We start from the raw sequence: 26,621 nt of genomic DNA, 5'->3' as shown, positions 1-26,621 counted from the left end.
GCAAGTAAATTTAAATATTATGTTATTTATAAATTTTGAAATTATATAAATCTGCATTGGTGCTTCCACGTTGAAGGCTCGAAGCCTTTTTCTAGTAAATTGTAAGCATTAATGATGCTAGGTGGCATGAATGAAGCCGCCGTCATAAAGAAAAAGAGTATAGCCAGGGAAGAAGAAGAAAGAAGGAATAAAATCCAGCCAGTCGAAGAAGAAGAACCCAGTTGAAGAAAAAGATGACTCTCGATCAACAGAACAGAGGCCATTTTTCCGAATGAAGAAGAGCAAAAAATGGTAAATTAGTTTTTTTTTTTTTTTAATTTTGCTAAGTTGCAGTCTAAGATTGCATTTACATTATCTCCATTGATTATAACTTAATGATTACGATATAATGTTACATTGTATTAATTTTTTTCTTAACCAAAAGTTGCAATGCAATTTAAAAACTTACATTACAAGGACTATTGAAAAGATCCAAATGTCGTCTTAGAGATGTCAAGAAAGATTGGATCGGCAGGACTCGATCCGACAACTTAATCTTAAAGGTTGTATTTGATGTCTTACAATAATCAGTTATTATAGAGAATGTGATTGTTGCAAAGAAAACATTACATTTATGGGAATCCACATCTGATCATTTCCTTCGATGATTTTGAATCTTTGCAAAACAAAAACACAGTTTGCCAGTTCTTTTTGTCCCTCTGGGTTTCCTTGTTTTGTTGACAGTATGAATGTAAGATAGAAGGAGGCGTGAAAAGTTGGGATCAGAGACCGTCAGACAGATTTTGAATAGCCAGCTAGATTAAGCAACGGGGAAAAATGACGTTGAGCTCCCACTTCAGGTTCCAGACTCCAGTCTAATACTATCTTATGTATTTTTTTTTAAAAGAAAGAGACATGACATAGCTTCACTAGGGATTTTACCTTAAATTTATGTGTAATGGAAATATAGAATTGAAATTTCAGAGGATGAATGAAAGACCAGGAACAAAGAAGAACCGAAATAACATATTTAAAATGTTAAACTCTTCAGAGACTCATTGTTGTAAGGAGGGACTCCCCAGAGGAGATAGCCAACAGTGTTCTCACACTACATTATAATGATAAATGTCATAATGAACCCTTTTTTGGGTTGATAATGTCACAGTGAACCTAACTATAAAAACAATCTTGTACACCATGAAGTGAGATCCATAAAACATCAAAATAAGCCAACATTTCTATTGAAATCTTCTGAAGCAGCCAACAGATAAGGTGAACACGCCTCGAGCTTTTCAAACTTCTGTCTTTGTAGATCATTGAACTCTGTCTCCAATACCTCTATCCTCTTATCGATGTTATTCAAATCGTTTAAAGCTTTTCGACCCAAATAAGACTTAGCAACTTTCTTTAAATGCTCGGTCGCAAAGTCTACATTGAATTTGATGCGTTTAGCTTCAGCTATGCAATCTCTCCATCTGAAAATCAGCTCCTCAGTCACTTGTTCCAAAGTTGTGTCCCCCATTTCTTGGATTGTGGCTAAAAACTGAAGCAATACATTTTCAGCAGAAAAAGAACTTAACAAAGAATTGCTTGTGATATCACCGTAGGAAGTAACTATCTTTTCAAATATAGGCTGCAAAACCAATGGAATCCTGTATCCTCCAACTTCTTGTTTCTCCCCTTGCAATAATATCTCGAAATCAGAATATGAAACGGTACTCTTCTCATCTCGTTCCAATTTGTCCATAAATGTTAAGTAGTCAACAGCAAATAACTACAAAAAGTAATGGCAATTTTTATGTTGTCAATCACTTTAGATAAGTATTTATATTCTATTTGGTTGTTGTTTTTGCACTCTTTTTTTAGTTTAGTTTATTATTTTTTTGGCTATTTAAGTCAAGTTGGTGAGTTTTAATATTTCAAACATATTGACTTAAGGGATTCATTGTGTATGTTTTTACTTTTCAAGGCAAGTCAACAACAATAATTAGGCGGAGTCTTGGTATGTAGCACACAGGAAAGCAGAATACCTGGGGCTGAGTGAGTAATTGGTTTTCTTCCAGGGATTTCCAAGTATCATTCTGAGTGAGTAATTGGTTTTCTTCCAGGGATTTCCAAGTATCATTCTGCACAATAGCCGAAAGAGTTCTTTGAGAATAAGCTCTTTGAATGTCGTCCCAAACTTCTTTTCAGAATAAGCCTAATAAAAGCATATCCAGGAATGGTCCTTTTATGACCATAAAACTTTGGTCCATGGAAGACTCCGCAAAGCATTTCTGCCACGAGAATTTAACAATCAAATAACAGGAGAATACCTGGAGGTAAGTGATTGGTTGGTTTTTTTCCAAGGATTGACTCTGAACATCATTATGCATAACAACCAAAAGATCTCTGTAAGAAGCATCCTGCATACGCATAACAAAGTTAAAAGCTCTCGTAAGTGTTATAAGAAAAGTCATGCATGTTGGAGGGCTCGGGTAGAGATGAGCTGCTCTATCATGGAAGCATTAATGATGAGTAAAGTGACCCATCCATTCATTACTTAAAGTTCCCTGGAAAACAGGATTTCTAAACTATAAACATGGAGATAATTAACGAAAATAAGTAATAACCATAGATCATCTAGTCCCACAACGATGCTTTGTTAAATCAGGACGATAACAATTATTACAGTTGCAAGTCAACTATGCTTTGTCCAACGGAACTGAAATAACAGCAAGACATTGCTGCTTTTTTTTTTTTTGAAGCAAATAAAGAAAGAAAATATACAACAGGCATTCCAGGTCAGTGAGAAGTGATACTCATGAATTTCTCAATATAAGATCTCAATAATATTTTCAATTTCTAATCTATTATAACCAATAGGAAGAATAGAGAATGGTGACCATCGCAATATGAATGGCCACAGTTTTTGGAAAATTAAATTCACATGATAGGAGAATACCTGAGGATTAGTGGGTGATTCGTTTTCCTCCAAAATCCTTGAAGGTTCGTTCCCCACAACAACAGGAAGATCTCTGTCACAACCGAAGTCCTGCACCGGTCCATGAATACTTAGTGCCTCTGTTTCCTTTCCTTTTTCTGATGCTTGCAACATATTTCTTAACATGTTAATCTCATCCTTCAGCTTTTCATTCTCGACCCTTTTGTTGTACCTGTATTTGGCGTCATTCAGTCTCTTCCTTTCTCTTTTTTCCTCTTCACTTAGCACGGATGGTTTACGACGACCACCCCTTCCCGTTGAGTTTGTCTGAGAAAGTGAAGACCGCTGATCAATCTGAGATTGGTTTATCGCTTGGTATTGTTCCAAGCCATGCAGCGGGATTACATGGCCTGCAGCTGAAGCTTGTTCACTGTGAAAAGTGTTTTCTTGCTGTTGGCCATCCGAGCCATCGGGCAGCGAAATTTGTTGTTCAAGTTGCTTAATATAGTTGTCTGTTGCGGATATATACCGGACACACCGGCCGATGTATACCCTTTTTTTGGGGATCTGGCACATGTATGCTCACTTGCACACAGTTTAACGTTTCCTACTAGTTTATAGAACCGATCATATTGGCTGATTTGGATTTCAGCTGATTCGCCAGGAAAATGATGCTCCTGCCAACACCGATTCTTAAATCTCTTCAAGATAGAGGAGAGAGGGCAACTACAAAGAGAAACTAAGATAACAAACCAAAGAAATCAAACTTTGAGCAGCGTAAGAGAACGAGTGAAGAGGGATTTAAGGAGAGAAAAGATGCTTAAGAACAAGGGCCATACGAGAACAAAACAGAAGAAAGAAAGGACATTGACTTTGCGCGCGAACATGTTAGACACCCTTACTAGTTCCAGCCAGAAATTTCAACTAAGGCGAGATGGTCAGGGCTTGACCAAACAACTTAAGCTCAAGTACCGTCGAACTTATCGGTTTCGATTCGTGGTGATTGTCCGATAAGAATCTTGATCGGTTTTATATTTATTTATCAATGAATTATGTTTTTCCCGACTCATTGCCATAGCATCTAATCCTTCATAATTTTACCCAAAACAGAAAAATCATGCATTTGTTAAACTAAAACCTCACAATCTTACTATTCTCCAATGGCCTTCTTCCACAAACTTACCCCTTTGATGCAGTTAATCCGGTCATAGGCTGATGTCATACGTTTATGTCACAAAGCCCCTAATAATTTGGGCTTAAACCCAAAATCCTACCAATACATCCAAACCAAAAAGCCCAAAAAATAACGCTCTATAAATCTCCATCTTCAAAGCCTTTTGCCGCCACAATCTTCAACCATGGTCATTACACTCTCCACCACCAAAACCCATGCCATTCCTCACCGCAAACGAGCTAGGCTCCCTCTTGGTATCCGCCATCTCCACGCACTCCCTCCTCTTCGGCAGAGCCACCCATGCCCACATTCTCAAAAGTCTCCAAATCCCTTTCCCTTCTTTCCTCTCGAACCACCTTATCAACATGTACTCCAAATTCAACCTTCCCAACTCCGCGCACCTCGTCCTCTTACAAACCCCACCCGAGTCCCGTTCTGTCGTCACTTGGACGGCCCTCATTTCAGGTCACGTCCAAAACGGCCATTTCGCTTCCGCTCTCATCCATTTTTCCCACATGCGGAAAGACCTCATTTCTCCCAATGATTTCACCTTCCCTTGCGCCTTCAAGGCCTCCGCTGCGCTTCGATCACCTGTTGTGGGAAAACAACTTCATGCGCTGGCTTTGAAGTCTGCCCAGATTTTTGATTCCTTTGTTGGGTGTAGTTGCTTTGATATGTATTTGAAAACGGGGCTCAGAGGTGAAGCGAGGAACATGTTTGATGAAATGCCTGACAGAAGCGTCGCAATGTGGAATGCGAATATTTCTAATGCGGTGCTCGACGGGAAACCTAGTATTGCGGTGGATGTTTTTATTAAGTTTAGAAGGGTTGGTGGGGAGCCTGATCCGATTACGTTTTGTGTCTTCCTTAATGCGTGTTCCGATGCTTTTTATTTGGAATTAGGGAGGCAGTTACATGGTTGTGTGATAAGAAGCGGTTTTGATGGGAATTTGTCAGTATGTAATGGGCTTGTTGATTTTTATGGGAAGTGTAAAGAGGTGGAATCTGCAAAGATGGTTTTTGATGGAATGGAGAAGAGAAATGCGGTTTCTTGGTGCTCATTGGTGTCTGCTTATGAGCAAAATTATGAGGAAGAGAATGCTTGTGAAGTGTTTTTGGCAGCAAGGAAAGAAGGGGTTGAGCCTACGGATTTTATGGTTTCGAGTGTTATCAGTGCTTGTGCAGGGATGTCAGGCCTTGAGTTCGGTAGGTCAGTTCACGGGCTTGCTGTTAAGGCTTGTGTTAAAGGGAATGTTTTTGTTGGGAGTGCACTCATTGATATGTATGGTAAATGTGGAAGCATTAAGGATGCCGAGCAAGCTTTTCATGAGATGCCTGAGAGGAATTTAGTTACTTGGAATGCAATGATAGGTGGATATGCACATCAAGGGTGTGCTGATATGGCTTTGGCATTGTTTCAAGACATGATGTCTTGTGGTGTTGTTCCAAATTATGTGACTTTGGTTTGCGTATTATCGGCTTGTAGCAGGGGAGGGGCAGTGAAGTTGGGAGTGAAGATTTTTGAATCAATGAACGAGAGGTTTCACATTGAACCAGGGGCAGAGCATTATGCTTGTGTTGTGGACTTGCTAGGGAGAGCTGGGATGGTGGAGCGTGCTTATGATTTTATAAAGAAAATGCCCATTGCTCCAACAATTTCTGTCTGGGGGGCTCTTTTAAACGCTTGTAGGGTGTATAAAAAACCAGAATTGGGGAGGATAGCTGCTTATAAACTATTTGAACTTGATCCTAAAGATTCTGGCAACCATGTGTTGCTATCTAATCTGTTTGCATCTACTGGCAGGTAAGGTCATCCCTTGAAAACCTATGATAAAGCTTAATCTTCAAGAAATTTCTGGTCATTTGGATCTTAGAATTAAAGAATTTTTAAACTTCTTTCTTTACCAGAACTTGTGTTTTTTTGTTAGCTAACTGTTCTAGAGACTAATGTAGGTGGGAAGAGGCTGATCTTGTGAGGAAGGAGATGAAGGATGTCGGAATCAAAAAGGGTGCAGGTTGCAGTTGGATCACTGTAAAGAACGAGGTCCACACCTTCCAAGCAAAGGATACTTCACATGAAATGAATTCAAAGATTCAAGAAATGTTGGCTAAACTCAGGAGAGAGATGAAATCGGCTGGCTACATTGCAGATACGAACTTCGCCCTTTATGATTTAGAGGAAGAAGAGAAAATATCAGAGGTTGGGTACCATAGCGAGAAAATTGCACTAGCCTTTGGTCTTATAGTTATACCCCCTGGAGTACCTATAAGAATCACAAAGAACCTCAGAATCTGTGGAGATTGCCATAGCGCCTTCAAGTTTATGTCAGGCATTGTTGGGAGAGAGATCATTGTGAGAGATAATAACCGATTTCATCGCTTCAGGGACGGGCAATGCTCTTGTAGAGATTATTGGTGAATAATTGATATACTCATCAATTTTTTATTTCTCATTATATTAACTTGATTCCCATTTTTTCCAGCTTAAACTATTTTCTCAAGATAGTGGGAACTAGGCATATACTTAAAGATACATACCTCACGTTATAACCATCTGTTAAGTAAGTTCACATGTCCTTTTTTTCACAGCTGAGTTTGGAAGGTGATTATGTACTTCACAATTCTTTTTCTTTTAATTTTTCATTTTTGTTAAATGATAATTATAGCTACCAAGGCATTTACTGGTTTGCCACAAGAAAATAAATATTTGTTAAAATCCAAAAAGGTAGATTTGGGTTCCGTTCTATAAATATAAACGGCGCCGTTTCCTGGTAGCTAAGTAGCTACATGTATATGGAGCAGTGCCGTGTCGAATTTTAGGACATAGAAACAAAGTTTTCAGAAAAAAAAAATGGCTGTGGCAAAAGCAGCTTGCCTTAACCACATCTCCAGAGAATCCTCCGACATTAGACGTCTCGCTGATTTCTACAAAGAGGTTGTTTCTTATGGACTTATCTTTTTATCAGTAACGTTTTCATTGAGGTTTTAGCTGTTTTTATTTGTGTTTTAGATCTTTGCGTTCGAGGAGATTGAGAGCCCAAACTTCGAGTTTAAGGTAATCTGGCTGAATCTCCCGGGAGCTTTCCCTATGCACCTGATCGAAAGGAGCCCACTCACGAAACTTCCAGAAGGTCCCTACAGTGCCACTTCAGCTGTTGCTGACCCCAGCCATCTCCCCAGAGGTCATCATATTTGCTTCACGGTCTCCAATTTTGATTCCTTTGTTCAGTCTCTCAAGGTGCCCCTTTAATTCTGCGCTCTTTGTTCTGGGTCCTTTTTTCCTACTTTCGTAAATAGCATGTTGTTCTAGTAGAATTGATAAAATTTTAGATGTTCTTAAAACTTAGGACTATAAATTGGAATTGAGGGAATTGAAGGTGTCTTTTTTATATGGTTAAAGGCAAAGGAACATAAGATGAGAAGGAGATATCCTTGGTTGAGCTCTGGCGATTGCCATTAAAAAAAAGAGTCTTTTTTTTATTTCAGTTGTTGCGATTATCCATTTCCTGTTGACATTATGGGATATTGGGTTAATACAGGACAAAGGTATAGAGACTTTTCAGAGGTCCCTGCCCAATGGGAAGGTCAGACAGGTCTTCTTCTTTGATCCAGATGGTGAGTTTTTTACTTTTGGTTACTACTATAGTATTTTGTTAAAGGCTTTTATTTATAGAGGATCATGTTCTGAGCATCCTGGTAAGTACACTACTATCCAAACCTCTGAAACACCCCGCGAACAAAAATCCCCTTTCGCCCTGTTTCATTTGCATGTATGTACACCACTTTGAATATCAAACTTCTGTAGTGTAAAGTGCTGGGGTGCTGATTGCTCCTAGGATGTTTACTATTTTTGTAATGGTTTGGCCTATTGGCATTTTCAGGTTCATATTTGAGAATTGAACTTTGATGTACAGGTAATGGATTGGAGGTTGCCAGTAGGGAAGATCCATAGTAATAGGTGGGGCATTTGAAGTTTGTCTATATCTATGCAAAACTAATAGATCCGCTGAAGGACAATTACGTGCAACTGATCATTTCTCTTGCTTGCTGTTGTAAGGGTAATAATATCTATGAAATATCTGTGGATGTTTTTGTGTGACCTTTACAAATGCTTTTTCTTCCTTAACGATGCATCCTTTGGCATTTCACTAGTGCTTATGTTGATTGCCTGATCAAGGATGTAATTTGGGTGTATATATCCTTTGATGGCTAATTATTAGATTATGAGCCTATAACTCAAATTCGGTGGCAGGGCTCATCTTTCTCTATGATGATGATTATAAGATAATGAAATGACTTGCTTGAAGGGATAGAAATCCCCATGTCCAATTAGTATCTCTTCGGCTACTGGGTTAACAGGCTTGGTTTTTTCAGTAGACAAGAAGGAAAACTGTGCTATGCCCTGTGGCAGTGTGAACAAAGCTTAATTTGCAAACAACTTTTTCCCAATTACTTTATTTACGGAGGACTTCATTAGCCCATTTCCCCCTTTTCTTTTTCTTGTTTCATGCAAATTAAAAGGTATAACAAAAGAAAATTAGTGTTGGCTTGGCTTTTGCATTCTAGCAGGAGATTGACGTGGTTGGGTGTCTTGGATGCTAGAAAACCGAGAACAGCTTGTCTTGTTTCTCCCTAGTTTCACGTTTCAAAGACTGAGCTGTGGTGGAAAGGATGGAAATGTACTGAAAAAAGTGATCATCTTTAGTCAATAGTTCTCTCTCCCAAAAAATTCCCGTTCCTCTTATTGGAATGTGCAAAAGAAGCATATTTCCAAGATCTGCCTCTTCAAAACGGGTAATTCATTTGTTTCAAGGAAAAAAAATGTAGTAGTACTACTAGCTAAATTTCACTTTACAAGAAAGGGGGGAAATATCTGATTTATTACTATTAATTAGATAGTCAAATATCCATAATCCATGTTGTCTATCCTTCTACTATCTTTTTCCTTCATTTTTTCATCTTTTTTGTTTTCTTTGTTATCCTTTTACCCACATTTTCGTTGCTTTTACTACCCTTAGCATTCCACCAACATAATACAGCCAATTAAAACAAAAAAATCTACTTGAACAAGATAAAGGTGCAGAGTAAGCATACAAGCTAGGAGATTCTATCTTTCAATTAAATAGAAAAAGCGCATTTATTATTGTCAAATATGAAACAGATAGAGATGGGGGGTAACCTTGAAGCTTAGAGTTGTTTTAAGCTTGTAGTTCTAGCCAAGGTGACTCTCCTTTGCTATGCTGTCAGACTGCCATCTGTAACAATTACCTTCCAAGTGTCTCTGATCTTTCAGACACCTCCCGAGTTCACAACATAGAACCATGCCAAATGAACCACCACGTGTACATTCACGTGTCAACATCTAGCCCAGTGTCAACGCCCCCCAAGACTCCAATACAACAGGCAATCCCCTCTATATATTCTCTGTACAGAGGTTGCCCCGAAAACACCAAAGAGTGACAAGAATCCTGACAGTACCGAATTGAATTGCTCGAAATACAGTCAAGAGCAGTGTTTTCATTGGCCGAAGATGAGCCAGGGACAGTCAAGGAGGCCTCAAGCAGGAGATCAACGTGAGAGCCAACCCATCAAATACGAAGATGTTTTTAACGTAACAGGTGAGCTCGCCAACAAGCCTATTGTACCTCAAGATGCAGCCATGATGCAGGCAGCTGAAACCGGGGTGCTAGGGTCACAATGATATCACAGACATGGCCGGAGATCAAGTCGTCAGCTTCTCTGAAACAGATGTTTCAGGCCGCCGTATAATCACAGAATCAGTTGCTGGACAGGCCTCTCTTTCTTCTTCTTAATTTCTATATTGATATGAACTTCCACTTTACTGTTACATTGCAATTTATGTTTTATGTTTTTTGTTTTGTTTTAGGTTCTTGGACAATATGTTCAAGCCACGCCAGTTCCGACAACTCAAATTGGGGTTATTCAGCAAACTGCAATAACAATAGGGGAAGCTCTTGAAGCGACGGCCCAAACAACCCGTGATAAACCTGTTGATCAAAGCGATGCGGCAGCAATTCAAGCAGCAGAGGTGAGAGCAACAGGTTCAAACGTTATAATCCCAGGTGGACTCGCAGCTACAGCTCAGTCTGCGGCAGCTCAGAATGCTTCCGTGAACCGCAATGAGGAAAAGATCCGTCTCAATGAAGTTTTAACGGTACATAATTACTTGGGGTATTTCTTCCATTGCAGAATTTCGATTAATGTTGAAGGGTTTGTATTTGAGAGTTATGAGATTTTATTTGCAGGGTGCGACTGCGAAGTTGCCAGCGGATAAGGCAGTGACAAGGCAGGATGATGAAGGAGTAGTGAGTGCAGAACTGAGAAACAATCCGAATGTAGCAACTCGTCCAGGTGGAGTAGCCGCTTCTATTGCTGCAGCTGCCAGGCTGAACGAGAACGTTAACATTTAATCACAGTTACATATATATAGTTATTATAGTCATGATGTTGGCCCGTGAAAAGTTTCGTCTGCACTTTAGCTTACAAAATGGTACATCTTTTTTGTAAAATATGAAACGAATAATGCAGAAACGTTTCCTTTTTTTGAGTCAATGCTCCTAAAATTTGCGACTTCATATGTATACCTGTCTACACCTACATCAGGCAATAGGATATGGGAATTGCCAGGCGCCAGCAAGGAAATTTTGGGCTCAGTGAATGGTTAAGTAGATGGATTTCTAGTGGGCTAACTCCAGAAATTGGGCCCTATCTTTTAACCCGTAAGGCTCTAGGATCTTATGTTCTCGAGGGAATCTTTGCTGTCTCAGCCTCTCTTCCCCCCAACTAAACACTGCTGTTACAAGTTTCTATAAACGACTCATACATTCATACGATGTTTAAAGCTAAAACTGTCTTACCCGAATCAGTGATTGTTTCGAAAATATAATAAAACTCAAATCTATTAGATGTGGATGATTGTCAGCATAACCAAGAAATGAACTGGATCTGAAGGAGAAGAGGACAGGATCCTGATGGACGGTGCCCCCACTTCTACAGCTTGGTGGTGTACCTCCACATTTCAAGCAAAAGACCATGGAGAAACTTTGATTCAAAAAGGCAGGGAAAGCGCCCTGGTTTTTACAATTTTTTAAGATATTTGGAACTAAATGAAGTCACAAGGGGGGGACCTGGTAATTTTTCTTACTAGGAACATGAGACCTGATGCCCTCGTGAGCCCCTTTTTTCTGATTGTAAGGACAATCATGGCTTACCAAAAAAAAAAAAAAAGAGAGAGTTTCATAAGCTCCCATGCAGGGACAGAGAAGGTGACGCTGAAACCCACCCACAAAAAGCAGGCAGTTCGGTTTTCATTCACGTTTGCATAAGCTGCCACAACCTTGTCTTTCTCTGCCTATAAAGATAGGATGCTATGGTCATTTTACAATCAAAAAGCTTTTTCTAGCTATCTGCAACAAACATCGATGTGGTAAATTGGGATGAACTTTAGCATGTTGCACAATTGAAGTGTATATGGGCCACAGACTAGCAGAGATTTTGCATCAAATTGGACGGTCTGTGATGATATTTCAGATGTATCTGCTAGATATTGCTTTGACTCTGAACTAAATAAAGGAGTCAGAGTCCTGTTCGATTTTACCCCCTTGAAAACACAAATTTGGGTAGAAAAAACTTATCAGGATGACAATAGACAAAATTTCCATGGTTTAAGTTACAAGAAATTTCAGACTAATTATTGCAGAAAGCATGTGAAGCTTCTAAATAGGATGATACTGCTTTTACCATCGTGTCTGATAAACTTTCTTTACTTCACTTTCTATCTACAATTATTTATCGCAAAAATGAATGCAATTATGAGTGCTGAAGCTGAAAGTGTGTAAGAAAGGGAATATATGTAAGATTCGAGAGCAATAGTACTCCCAACATATGTGTCCAACGAGTAATACTTGAAAGCAAGTCCCTTACCGAAAAACTTTAGAAAGTTCATATAGAAGCAAATTACTAAAGCAGTGTTTTAATGTTCACCATTGATCCAGTTTTCAACATTAGTTCACATTAATGAAACACCTAAGTTAAGCATTAGTAGGAATACAATGATTTAACAAATCTTTGCCCAATATCTATACTTGCCAAATGTCTCATACTCTAATTTAGTACCTAACAGTCAAAGGTCAAAACTAGGGAGAAGAGTACAATTCTGGCATAAGTTTGGATATCTTAAGAGTTACTCCCCCAACATGGGGAATGGTGTGCGAGCCCTTTATTGTCCGTTGAGTAGCTGTTAAGCTAGTTAGCTAGGAAAGCAAAGGTATAGGAAGGAAATTTTCGAGGTACTACGTAAAAGTAGTAAGTATCTCATTTTGTGTCATAGTATAAGCTTCAATCTTTGGTAGTCCAAACAAAACCTGAATCTCTCTCACAAAAAGAAGTACAGAAAAGAACTAGGGGGTGGGAGAAAGATGTACAAGTGATTTTCCTTTTTCTCTCCATAAAGGATAAACCTTTATGAAAATAATCAAATCTCACTTTTCACAGCTAACTTTACAGCCCTGGATGACAGGGTAAAAATACCCTCTAGTCACATAAGACCCATCCTTTACATATGCAAAGCACAATACGCAACTGTAGCCTAATATAAACGCCAAAAAGAAAAGCTTAGCTGCCCTCCTGGCCTAGTGTTTTTTCCCTGAATAAAAACCCCAGCATCCCACCTCTTATCGTTCTAGTTTTTATCTTCAAATCTCCCACCCATTCTCCCCTGCTTCTTCGCTGGAAAATGTCGAATATCTTCTGGAAAAACTTTCATCTCTGCTTCACGAAGCTGAAATCGGAACATGCATCTTCCATCTTACCACCATCTCCCACAAAACAAGATGAGACCACTTCATCGAGGACACTTCTCCTCAAGAACTTCAACTCCCTTTATGACATGTCTTCATCAGCCTCAACCTCCAAGTCCCTTATGACTCCCTCCACTGACGCCGACTTCCTGTCCTCCGACTCTGACTCTGACGCCGAGTCGCCCCCTGATTTCGCCACCGTATTCGCTTCCCAGCGTTTCTTCTTCTCCTCTCCAGGCCGTTCCAACTCCATCGTCGAGTCAACTGACACAAGACCAGAAGCAGAGTGTAGTACAGAGACACCGACGCTGGATGGAGGCGTTGCGGTCAAGAAATACTCGCCGGACCCTTACAAAGATTTCAGGTTTTCAATGCAAGAAATGATCGAAGCAAGAAACCTAACTGACGTGAAGGAGGACTGGGAGTTTCTGCATGAACTACTCCTTTGTTACCTTATCTTAAACCCCAAAAACACCCACAAGTTTATTGTTAGTGCTTTTGCTGATATTGTTATTAGCTTACTGTCATCATCCACGGATTCTGATAGCCATCCGAGGCCCGAAAACCACCGCCGGTGATACTCTCTTTTCCTTCTCTTTTTTTCCTAGTTAGAAAAAACAAAAAACCCAACAAAAAATAATATTGGCGGTTGTTTTTGTTTTTTGGACTCTTGCATGCAAATTAATTACTTTGTCTTTGGTAAAAAAAGCATGTTGGATGCAAAAGGACAAAGAAATTAATGTCTTTGATAATTGAAGTATCAAGGAAGCATGGGATGTTGATGTCTCGAGGCATGTTGCTGTAATTTTTGTACGTTGGCTGTGTTATGTAAAAAATTTGTGTTGATTAATTAAGGCCTGAGGGCATACCAAAAAAATGGTGTAATTTCTTGTTAAGTGTTCCTCCTTGGTTGATTGGCAAATGGTGATTGATTTCTAGGGGGAGGCAAAGTTCGTTTATTGTTCTTGAGCTTGTTTGTGGTCCACATATGCATTTCGCTTGTTGGCAAGTTTTGCACACATAACCACGAGGTGACTAGCTTTATAGAGTTTGTATTTCGGACAACTCTGCTACATGTCGGGTCGTCTATTGATGATTGTTGTAATAATTAAAAGTCCAATTCTAAAGATAGTTGTGCAGTTTTGTAATTTTTCAATGTCAAATCTTGGGCACAAAAATAATTCATTAATAAAACAAAAGACAAATAATGCAGAAGCAAACAAAGTTTCCAAATGATCATGAGCTCTTGTAGAATGGTCTTCTCTACCTCCTTACGTGAATGAGGATTTTTCTGCAAGACCTGAGATTGGGTCTTAACATACCTCAAGGATGTGCCCTTTGTTGCTCAAGGGCTTGAATTTATAAAGTCCAAAGTTTGGACTGTAGTGTTAAGTAGAATATTAGCATTTAAAAGCCCTAAAAATTGAATGGAGGAGAGCAATGGATGGAATTTGTATAAAGAATATATTGAGAGAATAGAGAGGGTGGTTTGCTCTTTTACATATTTTATAGGTGATAGAAACCAGAAAGGGGACACAAAGCAAGAGGATCCAAAGAGGGATGCTAACAACTGCAATAAAAGAATGAAGTAATGCTTTAATTTTTACCATAATTAATTATTCATCATCCCTAAAGTTAGTTGGTTTAGGTAAGGTTAACACCAGACCATTTGTCCTCAAGTGTCTCCATTATTAAATATAAGTCCTATTTTAATACAAGTTCTTGAGTCTTTTGACATTTGGTGGGATGTGAGAGTACCCCAAGATTGAATGTCAAAATGTACCAATTTTATATATTAAGATAATGATATTTATTTGGAAAGACTACTACAAATTGTACATATATTTTATATAGACTTGATAACACTTTAGCTTGTTACTGTTCAGGCAACTGAGGGAAGTGGGTAACCAATGAAGCTAAGAAGAAAAGAATTCTGATAAGAAGAGATTGATGTGAAGCCAAATGTAGAGTTCGGAGATGTAGCTATAAGCAGGTAATCCCAAATACTAAACCGTGTATGGAGAATCTTAATATTGCCTGTGGTTGTGATTTGCTAGTGAAAGACACTGTTTTGGACCAAGAGCCTGAACAGGAAAAGTGTAACATGCTTGGGAGCTTTACCTACCCAAAAGAAAAATTAACCGGCGATTCCATAAATACCCAAATGGCTTATTTTATCAGCACATTGCTTTTAGCACTAGGATAGTGGCTTTTCAGTCTCAGGATTTCCTCTAAAATCTCAAGTACTCCCCAAAGAATCTTAATTATACTATTAATTTCTCAAGAAAGAAAAGGTATATTCATGGACCAAGATGTGGTATCTTTACTTGGGTATGTCCAATATTCAAGTTTTTTGCTTCTTCCAAAATATTACAGGGACGTCAATTTCAGAAAGTGGGTCCAATACACATGAATAAGTAAACAGGAAATTGTAAATTCAATTATCCATATCTTGTTGACAAAGACTTGAGCTTTTTGGAGCAAACTCCATCTCTCATCACTCACACGAAAGTTGATGTTGTAATGTGCCAAACTGTAGCTGCGGGCGTTGATTTACTGACTCTCTTGAAAATTGAAACTTGACATATCACCCTTTCTGATTTTCAGAGAGTCTAGCTTGCTCCTTGTCACCTGCCAAGCAATAGAAATTATACTACAAGCAATAAGCCAGTAGTCTTTCCATCAGCCCATTCATATAAGAAATCAAATTCACGTCATGTCAGCTGATCATTTTTTATGAACTAAGTGGGTATAGGTAACAACAAATGTTACCCTGTTTGCTCCACATGGTCATATGTCAAGAGCAGTACGAGTTACTTCTCTTTTTGTATTTTTGACATTGCAACCGATACAAGCACTGAAAAGATCAGCCCCTTTTTGAATGTTTGATTAACACCTTGGAGCAATGCCAATAGAAAAGGCGAATACCAATAAAACTTGATATGACCTGTTGATATCAAATAATTGCAAAATAATGCAAAGAGAGATCACTGAGAAAACAGACTGATGAAACACAAATCCAAACGAAAATGGTTGTCAGGCTATGCAATGGCTTGAGGATCTCAATCAACTCTCTAAACTGATTTCTTGGACCTAGAGATCTTTTCTTTGGGCCCCATTGGACCCTGCTGCGCACTAGCTTGAACTTTAAACAGCAGAAGCAAAGCAGCCCCACTTACATATAATATTGTATATATATATATATTATAAAGCAGGTTTAATAGTAGATTGTGTTGCAAGTTTAAAACATGTGAAAGACAGAGAAAACAGCTAGCTTTGGGGAGTTGATGAAATGGGGTTGTTTAATTTTTCTTACTTCAAAAATGTAGTGCCAAGGATTCATTCTGTCAAAAATTGTTTGCACATGGAGATCTGCTGCTTGTTATCTTGTTGATAAGTTACTATTTGGGCTCCTGTTTCATGGGTTTTTCTTTCTCGGGAATTGGATTTTTTTTACAAGTTTGTTGATTTGAATACCATTTGCTGTTGACGATGGAATAGCCATTGCCTCTTGTTTGCAAACGGCATTGAACAGTGCACACTTGCACGCCAGACTTTTTAAATCCATTTGCTCATTGTTTTGACCTGAATGGACATCAACCTTCACATAAAATATGGAGTTCGGATTTGGATCTTCTTAGACATTGCAAAGTGTTATGATTGATTGTTCACTGTTTCAAGAAGCTTGCTCATTGGACATATGCCAATCTCTAGAAATTTAAAAGGCATATCCTATCGTCAAGGCCTTGGTATAGCACTACGCTGTGGAACTGCAGTTTTCACATAGTTTCAGCAAAATAAAACAAATAAATAAATAGGTAAGATAAGAAACATGCATGGGATTTATATGGAGCTCAAAGAGATCCCATTTTCATAAATGGAACGGTTTTAGATTATATAACTACGTAAAATCTTGTGGGCTTGGACTTGTTCTAACCAGTTTGGACTTAAAGCTTTCTGTAAGCTTGCCCCTAGGCCCATATATTTTTATAAAATTAAATTGACATAAGTTTTTGCTGATATAATGTCTTAAAAACTCTTAAATTATTCAATAGAATTTAAATAAGTTTTTATACTTTTATTACATTTAATCAAACTCTTATACTTTTATTTTGAATCAAATAAATTTTTATATTTTTATTTAAATTAAATAAACTATTATGACTAATAATTAATATAATCAAAATGCCGTTTATCTATCTCTAACATCTGACGCTAACGTGGCATACTAATATATCATAATTAATAATTATGTGCTATGTTGATATAATATAATTGATGATGATATGACTTGATAATTTAACATTATAACATGATCACATTATATTTTTCACCATCGACATCAATGTCATGTCAATGTAGTGTGAATATAAAATAACAACTAGCATTTTAATTAATGACAATTAGTTAATAATTAGTCATAAAGATTTATTGAACCTCAAATAAAAATACAAAGACTGATTGAACATAATAAAAAGATAAAAGTTTATTTGAGTTTTCTTAAATAGCTTAGGGGCTTATTTGAGTATTATATCAAACTTATTCTTTTCTAGTTTTATAATATTCTTAAATTTAATTTAATTTAAATTAAAATTAAGTAAAGATAACATTATGTAATTCTAGGTCAAAATTTTTTGTCCAGTCCTGGCCTGTCGGCAATAGTTTTTTATTTTTATTCAATTTCTTACCACCAAGGAGAAATTTCCAATCATTTTTATGTTATATATGGGCTCTGTAGTTTTTTTGGCATGAAGTTCTCAAGTATTTTTGCTGATCTCTCTTACCCTCACAATGTAAAAACAAAAGGAAGTTATCCTTAATTTATCGAGTATCTATGCAGGTAGTCAACATTTTTTACAAGGTTAACAATGGAGAAAAAGTGTCTACAGCAAACAGAGTCAAGCTACTGTCAGATGGAAGTAAGACCCTCATTTCCTTTCCTATCTTCCATTTGCAGAACGCTCCATTGTTTTAAAACTAGAGCAGAGGAGTTAAAATTACTCCTCTTACAAGGCATTTAGCTTGCAACTAAGTGAAAGTTAAACTTCCCTCTGCAGTTGTGACAACTATCCTTTCCCATACCATAATCTCTAGTAAGGGATAGTTTCCAGCAACTCTTGAATGAAATTTAGGAATTTAATTGGGATTGCAAAACGGTATTTGAAAATCCCCAGGCACACAAAAAAGGATATATATATATTGTAATGATACAATTGGCAAGAAACCTTTTAATCAAAGTTGACTGTTGCATGTCTACCTGATAACTAGGGTGACATTTTGCTGAAATCTCAGTCATTATGAAGGATATCCAACATGTTCTTCTTAGAGAAGCTATATGCTTTTCCATCATGATGAGCTTTTAACTTTTGGAAACTTCTCTTATGTTTTGTCTTCTAATGCCAAAGGTCCACAAATAACTGAAGATAAACAAACACTTCAACTTGCTGTTAATGCTAACCCACCAAGTTAAAAAGATACATTACAAAGCAGCCCTTGTTTACAGATAAATGAACTGATTGCAGCCTCTAGCAAACATCGGAAATTCAGCTTACAAGAAGGGTAGTAAAGCCACGCAATCAGCTCTCCTTCTCGAGGTCTGCCTGTTTTGCAAGGGAGTCTGCCTCACTAGCTTTCCTGTCCGAAACAAATGAACAGTACGCACATCATGTAACAATTTCGGCATATTAGTGATGTCTTCGAAGATATTGGCACAAGAACAATGAAGAGTAACTGGGCATTTAACCAAGAGATAACCTTTAATGAGTCACTTTCAATAATTAATCTATTGGATTTTAAGGAATTGTTCTTTCTGAGGGAAAATACAAAATACGATGGCATAAAACTTCCTGTAAGGCAACCATATGTAGAAATTAAAGTAAAGAAACAAGTGTTAAAACAAGAAGCAATTGGTTTGTGAGCAAGCTGACAAATATGTAACCACTATTGGTTTAGTACTGCTTCTTCTATATTAAACAAAATTAACAAAAGAAGAAAAGAAAACCTAAGTGATTGAACCCTAGTTCATAACATACTGTGAAAATATAATTGCATTCATTGGCCTAAAAGCTCATTTCCGATTGAACTAGGGTAATTAATGTTTTATTGGCAAAAGCATGCATACCCTGAATTAGTGAAGAAAATGATGATTAAAAATTACCTCAAATCAAGTGGACCGTAGAGATCCTTTTTTGGTTTTATCCCAGAAATGATCTTCAACATTTGGAGGCCTCTGCCAAAAGCTTCATTAAATAGGATCCTTGTCTGCATGGACTGGACTCCAGGCATTAGTGACAAAAATGCCACAGGGGCCATTACAATAACCCCAAACAATATGTCATATATCCGAGCTATCGAAACCACCAAATCCCAAAGTCTACTAGGCTGAAGAAGTGGTCGAAATACTTGAGCAATCGATATAAGTCCCCAACCAGTGGGCAAAGTTGCCAATAGACCGGTGAAAATATCACCAAATTTGAAGACTGTAAACTGAAGCAGGGCAATGATAAAAAGTATCCCAAACACAATCACCAGGAACTGAGCCAGCCGGCAATATATATGTTTCTTTGCCTCATGTTTCTTCCGAATAAATGACAATACCAGATAAACTCCACATGCCACAACAAAGTAGATCCAAGACAACAAATAAACATAAATACTCTTACTATGGGCAGCAATACCAAGATGGTATACGATCCCATATTGGAAAAAGAAGAAACGAAGGTCTAAAATAATCTCCAACAGCTTTCCAAAAAGGCTGGTTGTCCTTAAATGGTCTTGTTCCTCGTACCACCATCTCTCCCAGCTCTGTTCAGCCTTTGCAAACACGCTACCTTGGTGCCAAATCCATTTCATAAAATCATCAAAGTCCTTTACAGTCTTGAACCAATCAAAACCAGAAGGGTTGAACACGAAGGGGGCCATTATCCAGGAGAGGACTAGAAACCAACATGTCATTGCCATGTCTATGTAAAAAAATGTGTTCTTGGCTACTACTGGGACATATAATGCATAGACTATAAGAATCAAGCCAAGCTCAATAGCCTTTATAAAATGGCTGCGTGAAAACAATCTGTAATTTTCAGCAAAACTTGTGTGATGCACAACAAAACCACGCCCGGTTGCTTGATACTTTGCGCCCCCATGAAGGATGGTCCGACCAAAGAAATGAGCACGGGTTCCCATCGAGAATGTATAGAAAACAATTGAAAGCTGGAGCTGCATCATCAATAATTCCCAAACGGCTCCAAGAAAACCGTGCTCAAGGGAACTTTCTATTATCATTGGAAGAGTAGTCAACAGACCAAATTGCACAAGGACTTCCTGATTTAACACGGCACCAAGTGCTTTTCTGATGTTTTGGTCATTACGTAGGTCAGAATCCTGAACACCACCTAGGGCCAGATAAAGCTGACCCCATAGAAATACATAGACTGTAAGGATGACCATTGTTGTATTGAAAAAATATCCTACTGTAGTGTGAAAGAATGATAACATCCGGAAAAAGTCCAGTCTTTGACCCAACCTGTAGACGTCTCGGCTGAGAACCTGTTCACCGTTCCCACCAGCTATCTTGGCTTCAAACATGGATATTTGATTCATCCCAAGATCTCTTCCTTTGCCGACCTGTATGTATTCGTGGTGTGTGACACAGCCTCCTCGCAAAGTACAATTGAAGCCAGCAAAAATGTCCTCACTAATATTATTCACTTTTGAAGCTTTACTAATGCCACCACGAGTGATGAACCAAAACCTATCAAAGACATCTGGATGGCCGTAATGCATTCGAATTTTCAGAGGGTTTGCCAAGAGACGCTGCACTAAGGTAACGAAACTTGTCTCTTGAGATGACATAAACCAAGCAAGTGACGAAACAGAACCACTAAAAATGTGTTCCCTAACCCCCAAGATGGTGGGCTTCCGGATACCATGGTAGTGCCTGAATTCTTCCAATAGATTTCGCATTTTAAGTGCGTCCTCAAAACAGTTGTCTTGGTTCATATCAATTGTTTGAAGAGCATCACCACGGGTGAAGATAAGAGCATGGTTTTGATTCTCTGGTTTGCCCTCGCCAAGCTGGAATGGGCCAGGCAATTTGACACGATAAATTTCCACTGCCCTCTGTAATTGCTGATCGTACTTGAAAAGGACAGAGTAATACTCCTTCTTGTCCCTCCTTGTTGAAATCTCATCAACATAGGCAATTCGAAGGGATTCATTGTTTCTCAGTAGGTTCATGATTTCCTCAGCATTATGTTCCCCATATTTCTGACAGGAAACCACATGTGTGTATTTCATTAAAGTAATCGTACACTCATCGCCTTGGAACAGATTTAAGGAGCTACGTCTGCCTAAATTCGTAGAAGAAGATGAGCTTTGAGAGTTGAAACCATCGAAACATTTATCCATGTCAATTAAATCAATATCTAATCTAATGTCCATCTCAGATGCTGAATCAAGATAAGCTAGAAACTTTAGAGCTCGATGATAGTAAGCCATTCCCCTCACAGTTCGTGCAAGAGTCTGGCCTCTATATGATGCCCAAAGCATCAGATCTCTCAACTTGGTTGTCCATATTTCATCATCCCTTTCCATTCCCTCTCGGCGCATTCTTTCCATGAAATTTTTCCACTCATCATCATAAATAGTTTGTAAATAATACAAGATAGAAACCCCATCTTCATTCTCAATTTGGAGTTGTTCTTTGCCGTACAAGACTTCTTCATTGTAGTAAGGGGTGAGAACACTAAATGCCATCATCCTATTCACAAGGGGAGCACGAGGCATATTCGTAAAGAGTGAGTTGCTAAAGAAGGCTAGTCGACGTCTTGCCTCAAGATTAATTGGAAAGTTCTGCATTAAATCCTTGGTGGTAAGAATCGTATGCAAACGCCTTACCTGACTATACAAGTGCTTATCACTAAAATCGGGCAACTCAACCGCATTTTCAAATAGCAGTCCCACCACGGCAGCTGGATTCTGAGGGGCCAACCGCATTTGCCTCAGCTCGTTTGTGCTCAGCTTTACGCGGAAAAAATCATGAATGACAATTCCATAAAGGACCTGCAAAGTATTTACCACCTGGCTCTCATCCTTATTGGGTTCCAGCAATAGATCGACAAGTTTTATCAACTTGGTATGAATCTGAGGCAGTGCAATCATTTTGAACACCTGAGTGAACTTCCCAGCCCTAATGACCTCATCAATTTCTCGAAACAAGTAGTCCAGAATATTGTGCTCCCCAGGGCTGATCTTAACGATTTTAAGCATCAAGTACTTGAGAGAATCATAAGTTTCAATCACAGCACAACGCCTGTATTCATTCTTGGATATTTTACTCCAGAGATGCGCATCAGGAGCGTCCGGCAATTCTTTTGCTTGCCTAAGAGCAAGTTGCAACTCGTTGCATAGCAAAAAACATGGCCACCGTATAACCCTGACGTCCCAACAATTAGGGGGCAACTCTAATAGCTGAAACTCTTGGTCAGATATGATATCTTCTTTCCTAAAAGTGGTAACTATAACATTCCATATCAGTGCAAATCTGGTAGCCTCAACCTGGCTTGATTCGATCTTCTTGTAAAGCCGCCCGAGTCCATATCTCAGCTTCAACCGTTGAATGGAATCCTTTAACATTTTTTTCAAGGTTTCCCTACTATTAAATGGCAGCTCCGGTACCATCAGATTGAATTGAATTGCAGAAGCGAAGAATTGAAACCTCAACCTCAACTGCTTTATATTTCTAATCTCACCCAAGTGCTGGAACAACCCCACCGCAGTCCCCACAAACGGAGAATAGATTGAGTACCAAATCTGAGTATCGATCAAATAAATCAACACCACAGGCATCCACAACAAACCAAGAACCAACTTGTTGCTGTTATGGAAAAACTCACTCCACTCATATTCCGCATTATGAAAATCCAACAACTGTTTTGTGGTGGTAATCACTGGTTTAATCTGCAGGAAATAACTAAATGAAAATTTTGTAGCTAAGACCACGACCCAGAAGAGAATATACGTAACATTGACAAGTAGCCCTTCCCTCAATCCTTGGCCGACAAAACTATCTGTCTCAAACCACCAGGATACCAGGTAAAATATTTTCCAATTCTTGTCTTCAATAAAGCTCCTAATGAATGGAAGAAAGAACAAATCCAATGCCAGCAGTTCTGGTAACCCATAAAGAAATGCAAGCCAAAGGAAAAAGATAACCCGGTTGTTAACCTCGCCAGACCATTGACCATCCTTGTTCCTCTCTCTCCAAATCCTTCCATAAGAAATCACAAAGGCATAAACCCACGCCGTAGCAACCACAATCTTTAGGACCATCCTGATTCCGAGCCCCAACGTCTCTTTCGAAACACGACTGTACTCCGACATTGCTTCCAGTAAAGCGTGCAAAAACCTCATTCCACTCCAAGTGATAAACAGTGTCAAAAGTTTGATCTCAACATTTTTGTCATACAACGCCTCCCATGGATACCCCTTCTCCTCCCAGGCCACGATAACCGCAGCCTGAAGGAACAGCAGCAGCATCACCCACAGCCTGTCAAAGCTTCTGTACAGACTCAAGAAGGACCTTTGTTCTACAAACCCAGTTTTCTTTATACGTTTTCTTGCGCTGGAAGTAACAAAAAATTCGCTGTTCACATTAATTGGCCACTTCAGCTTCTTAAAACACCTGTTGCTCCAAAAGTACTCATTCAAATCGTCATAATTCCTCCACGAACTATGCGGTGCAGTTCCATTCTTGCTTCTCTCCACCTCACCCTTAATTGTTTCGTACATCGGCTTCACAACGCAGTTTAAAAACGCGTTTTCTCCTGATGTTGATGGCATCACTGGCAAGCCTGTATTTTCATCGATTTCATTTCGTAGAATCTTATTTAGTTCCATGGCCATGTGATGAAATATGTAACAGATGCATTCGGGCATGAACCGCAAATTCGCAGATTCGCCCCATATCAATAAATACAGCCCTACGTAAAGTAACTCTGTACGAGGATCAGAGTTAGACCTGGAGCTATTGGGGATGCAGACGTTAGGTTTTATCCAAAGATAAGAGCACCATTTAGTGTAGTTTTCAAGCAACTTCCGGCGAAACTTACGGAGGACCTTGGTATCGAGGACGTCACATACCGTGGGAGGAGGAGAGAGGCGTATCTGAGCGTTGGCGAGGTGGAGGACTAGGTGTTCCCTTTGGTTCTTGACATTATCGCGTTGGAAGCCAAAGAAGAGACCCAGCCAGTCGAGGAGGTCCATGGAAGAGTGCCACTGGCCGCAGGATGGCTTGCGGAGGTTGCTGTCGTCGCTTAAAGCTGATATGGCGGCGCGAACCTCGGGGTATCGGAGGGAGGGATGGTTGCTTTGAAGATTTTGAACGGGTATGATGTTGTAAGTTTCGTCATCAGGCGTGGAGGAACCCGAACCTGGAAACATGGAAATGGAAACAGGCTAAGAGAAACTGGAAAGCCGAGAATTGGGCGAGAATGAGATAGAGAAAGCGGGCAGATTGTTTGCTGAGAGTGGAAGTCAACGGAAGGCTTCTTCTCTTTTCTTCCTTTTTTTTTTTTTTTTTCTTTCATTTTGTTTCTTTTCCTCGAGGTTTCTTTTTAATAAATATTTCGGTGACTCATTCCTCTGGGGATTGGTAATGTGTTGGGATTTGGGAACAACTTTGTGAGAAAAATTTTCTCTAGATTTAATCAATTTACCATGGTGGCTTGAAATTCAAGTGTTGCAATACACATATATAAAAGGAAATTTGTTGTATTATGAAATATCATATGTCAATACTATTTCGTTAACTGGACAACCCATCATTACGTTAAATGTTGAACAAAACTTTGCTTCACATTCAATTTTATTATAAAGTATATTATTACGTTAAAAGTAATCGAGCCTACTTCTTTACTCGGAGATGACTGGCAAGCCTTTTTATGGTGTTGGTTTGGGCCTTTCGGGATTTTGGTTCCTTCTTTTTAAGATTTGCTTTCTTTTCCCCCCTAATATTGTAACCTTTTTTTTTTTTCCCTCATCACCCTATACTTTATGTTTAACACTGTAACTTTTCCTACCATTTACTAGTATTACTTTATATGTAAATTTTATTCTTATTCCTCAAATCCTTTTCACATTTTTTTAATATAAAAATTTCAGTTATTTGAGACTAAAGGCTCGTTCAAAGTGGCTTTCCATACTTATTTAACAACATTAGAAAGAAATCACCTAATTAAATTTCATATATAATTTTTGCAAACAGGTGAGAAAATTTCGATTGAAAAATACTTCTTTGTTTCACTATTTTAGTACTTTTGTATATACCAAGGTGATAATATTTTTCCAATTAATTTCATATAAAATCAAATTAAAATACTTAATTATTGCAGATGCTACAAGGACTCATTTAAAGGCTTTCTGACATATCTATTAGTAAGAGTCAAAGTCTTCAACTACCCATTGTAGCTATTTAGTAGTAAATGGCCCCAGCTGATCATTATGGTCTTCTGCCTTTTTGCTTGAGTGCTTCATCATGTTTCTTTCCATTCACACAGTCTGTAATATATATATATATATATATATATATATATATTAACATGTGCACTCCAAGTTAAAGGCAAGCCTTAATCAGTTTAAAGATTAAGAGTATACTCTATTTAATTATTTCATAAATCTACAATTCAAAATCGATCATTAATAATGTATTTTTAAGTAAGTATCATTACTATTATTATTATTAAAACATATCTCAAAAATATATTTTATATGTAAAAATATTATTACCTAAAAAAATACTCTCTTTAAATTCGAAATAAACCATTGAATCATCGAGATAAGTTAGTTTCAATTATTTTCTATTTTTTATTATAATTCAATTGATATTAAATTTTTTACAAAAGTTCGCTTAATTTAATTTTTTACAAAAATATTAAAACCGAACCAAAAAATTACTCACCACTTCTTCTAGCTATAGGCTGACAGAAACTCTTTTTCTTCTTTAAAAAGGGCCATGTGCCACAACAAATTGGGCCACTACCCTTCAGGATTCAGCCCACTAACCCAATTTCCTCACCCAACGACAATCGAAAAAATCCCCATTAATTTATCCAAAAACACAGCGTTAGCCTTCAGTCACTCACCCGGCGTGAAATGGCGGTGTTGCTGCAATTCCCAGTCTTATCTTCAACAAAAGCAGCTGCTCCTTCTCCAACCCCCGCACAATCGAAACCGGCACGTGTCACTCTCCGTCAGTTCTTATTCCCTTCCAAAACCAGACCTTTTCTCAAAATCAGCGGCGACCAAAACAAAAACCGATTCCTTCCCGTCAAAGCCGTCGAGGAAAGCAATGAGAGCGTGGAAGAGCCAGAGATCACCGCAAAGGAAGCGGAAGCAGCAACTTCGGCGAATGAAGACGCCGAGTTGAGCGAGATAGGAGCGGAGATAAAGAAGGCGATGAAGGAGAGAGAGGGGAACACTAATCTTGCAGGCGGAGTGGCGGAGGAGATAAAGGAAATCGAGTGGCCCGCGTTTGGGAAAGTCTTGGGGACCACCGGCGTTGTGCTAGGGGTTATCGCTGGGTCTAGTGTCGTTTTGCTTACTGTTAATGCCGTTTTAGCTGAGCTTTCTGATCGGGTTTTCGCCGGTAAAGGTGTCCAAGATTTCTTCAGCTGATGATAGTAATTGGAATGGAAACTATTTTTATTTAATTATTCCTTGCAGTTTCTTA

The 26,621-nt window shown here is 38.5% G+C and overlaps 7 protein-coding genes and 1 non-coding gene across 11 annotated transcripts; 5 read left to right on the top strand and 3 right to left on the bottom strand.

The window, feature by feature from the left end:
• Nucleotides 1–987: 987 nt before the first annotated feature.
• Nucleotides 988–4,030, bottom strand: LOC18603000 (uncharacterized). 2 transcript variants are annotated; one of them, XM_007034714.3, is made up of 5 exons: nucleotides 3,742–4,030; nucleotides 2,924–3,641; nucleotides 2,295–2,384; nucleotides 2,010–2,105; nucleotides 988–1,753 (listed from the first exon to the last, which is right to left on the bottom strand). In XM_007034714.3, the coding sequence occupies exons 2-5, from the start codon at nucleotides 3,476–3,478 to the stop codon at nucleotides 1,199–1,201; spliced, it is 1,296 nt and encodes a 431-aa protein (XP_007034776.3). In that variant the 5' UTR covers nucleotides 3,479–3,641; nucleotides 3,742–4,030; the 3' UTR covers nucleotides 988–1,198. The 2 variants fall into 2 exon arrangements, with proteins under 2 accessions (XP_007034776.3, XP_017974661.2); XM_018119172.2 differs by having other exon boundaries at nucleotides 2,924–4,030.
• A 208-nt stretch (nucleotides 4,031–4,238) lies between these two features.
• On the top strand, nucleotides 4,239–6,532 carry LOI1 (Pentatricopeptide repeat (PPR) superfamily protein). The gene is made up of 2 exons (XM_018119161.2): nucleotides 4,239–5,880; nucleotides 6,030–6,532. Exons 1-2 carry the CDS (start codon nucleotides 4,292–4,294, stop codon nucleotides 6,493–6,495), a joined length of 2,055 nt encoding a protein of 684 aa, XP_017974650.2. The 5' UTR covers nucleotides 4,239–4,291; the 3' UTR covers nucleotides 6,496–6,532.
• Nucleotides 6,533–6,671: 139 nt separating this feature from the next.
• On the top strand, nucleotides 6,672–8,185 carry LOC18602998 (Lactoylglutathione lyase / glyoxalase I family protein). 2 transcript variants are annotated; one of them, XM_007034709.3, is made up of 4 exons: nucleotides 6,672–7,011; nucleotides 7,087–7,314; nucleotides 7,616–7,691; nucleotides 7,958–8,185. In XM_007034709.3, exons 1-4 carry the CDS (start codon nucleotides 6,928–6,930, stop codon nucleotides 7,981–7,983), a joined length of 414 nt encoding a protein of 137 aa, XP_007034771.1. In that variant the 5' UTR covers nucleotides 6,672–6,927; the 3' UTR covers nucleotides 7,984–8,185. The 2 variants fall into 2 exon arrangements, with proteins under 2 accessions (XP_007034771.1, XP_007034770.1); XM_007034708.3 differs by having other exon boundaries at nucleotides 6,762–7,011; nucleotides 7,991–8,185.
• A 152-nt stretch (nucleotides 8,186–8,337) lies between these two features.
• LOC18602997 (late embryogenesis abundant protein D-34-like) lies at nucleotides 8,338–10,539 on the top strand. The gene is given in 4 exon segments (XM_088805186.1): nucleotides 8,338–9,764; nucleotides 9,766–9,856; nucleotides 9,964–10,251; nucleotides 10,343–10,539. Coding segments are annotated over 4 exon segments (702 nt in total). The 5' UTR covers nucleotides 8,338–9,606; the 3' UTR covers nucleotides 10,508–10,539.
• Nucleotides 10,540–12,691: 2,152 nt separating this feature from the next.
• OFP12 (ovate family protein 12) lies at nucleotides 12,692–15,013 on the top strand. 2 transcript variants are annotated; one of them, XM_088805225.1, is made up of 2 exons: nucleotides 12,692–13,469; nucleotides 14,782–15,013. In XM_088805225.1, the coding sequence occupies exons 1-2, from the start codon at nucleotides 12,832–12,834 to the stop codon at nucleotides 14,807–14,809; spliced, it is 666 nt and encodes a 221-aa protein (XP_088661351.1). In that variant the 5' UTR covers nucleotides 12,692–12,831; the 3' UTR covers nucleotides 14,810–15,013. The 2 variants fall into 2 exon arrangements, with proteins under 2 accessions (XP_088661351.1, XP_007034767.2); XM_007034705.3 differs by lacking the exon at nucleotides 14,782–15,013 and having other exon boundaries at nucleotides 12,696–13,791.
• A 3,057-nt stretch (nucleotides 15,014–18,070) lies between these two features.
• Nucleotides 18,071–24,468, bottom strand: LOC18602995 (callose synthase 12-like). The gene is made up of 2 exons (XM_018119150.2): nucleotides 19,053–24,468; nucleotides 18,071–18,529 (listed from the first exon to the last, which is right to left on the bottom strand). The coding sequence occupies exons 1-2, from the start codon at nucleotides 24,332–24,334 to the stop codon at nucleotides 18,472–18,474; spliced, it is 5,340 nt and encodes a 1,779-aa protein (XP_017974639.2). The 5' UTR covers nucleotides 24,335–24,468; the 3' UTR covers nucleotides 18,071–18,471.
• On the bottom strand, nucleotides 21,322–21,402 carry LOC148763365 (small nucleolar RNA J33). The gene has a single exon (XR_016026071.1). It is a non-coding gene; the product is annotated as a small nucleolar RNA J33 (small nucleolar RNA).
• A 1,482-nt stretch (nucleotides 24,469–25,950) lies between the features above and the next one.
• Nucleotides 25,951–26,601, top strand: SECE1 (secE/sec61-gamma protein transport protein). The gene has a single exon (XM_007034703.3). It carries the CDS (start codon nucleotides 26,045–26,047, stop codon nucleotides 26,564–26,566), a length of 522 nt encoding a protein of 173 aa, XP_007034765.3. The 5' UTR covers nucleotides 25,951–26,044; the 3' UTR covers nucleotides 26,567–26,601.
• The last annotated feature ends 20 nt before the right edge of the window (nucleotides 26,602–26,621 follow it).

Source organism: Theobroma cacao, chromosome 4 (genome assembly GCF_053813885.1).
Source record: "Theobroma cacao isolate CCN51 chromosome 4, ASM5381388v1, whole genome shotgun sequence".
In the NCBI taxonomy this organism is placed as follows: domain Eukaryota; kingdom Viridiplantae; phylum Streptophyta; class Magnoliopsida; order Malvales; family Malvaceae; genus Theobroma; species Theobroma cacao.
This window is presented reverse-complemented; position numbering and strand designations above follow the sequence as displayed.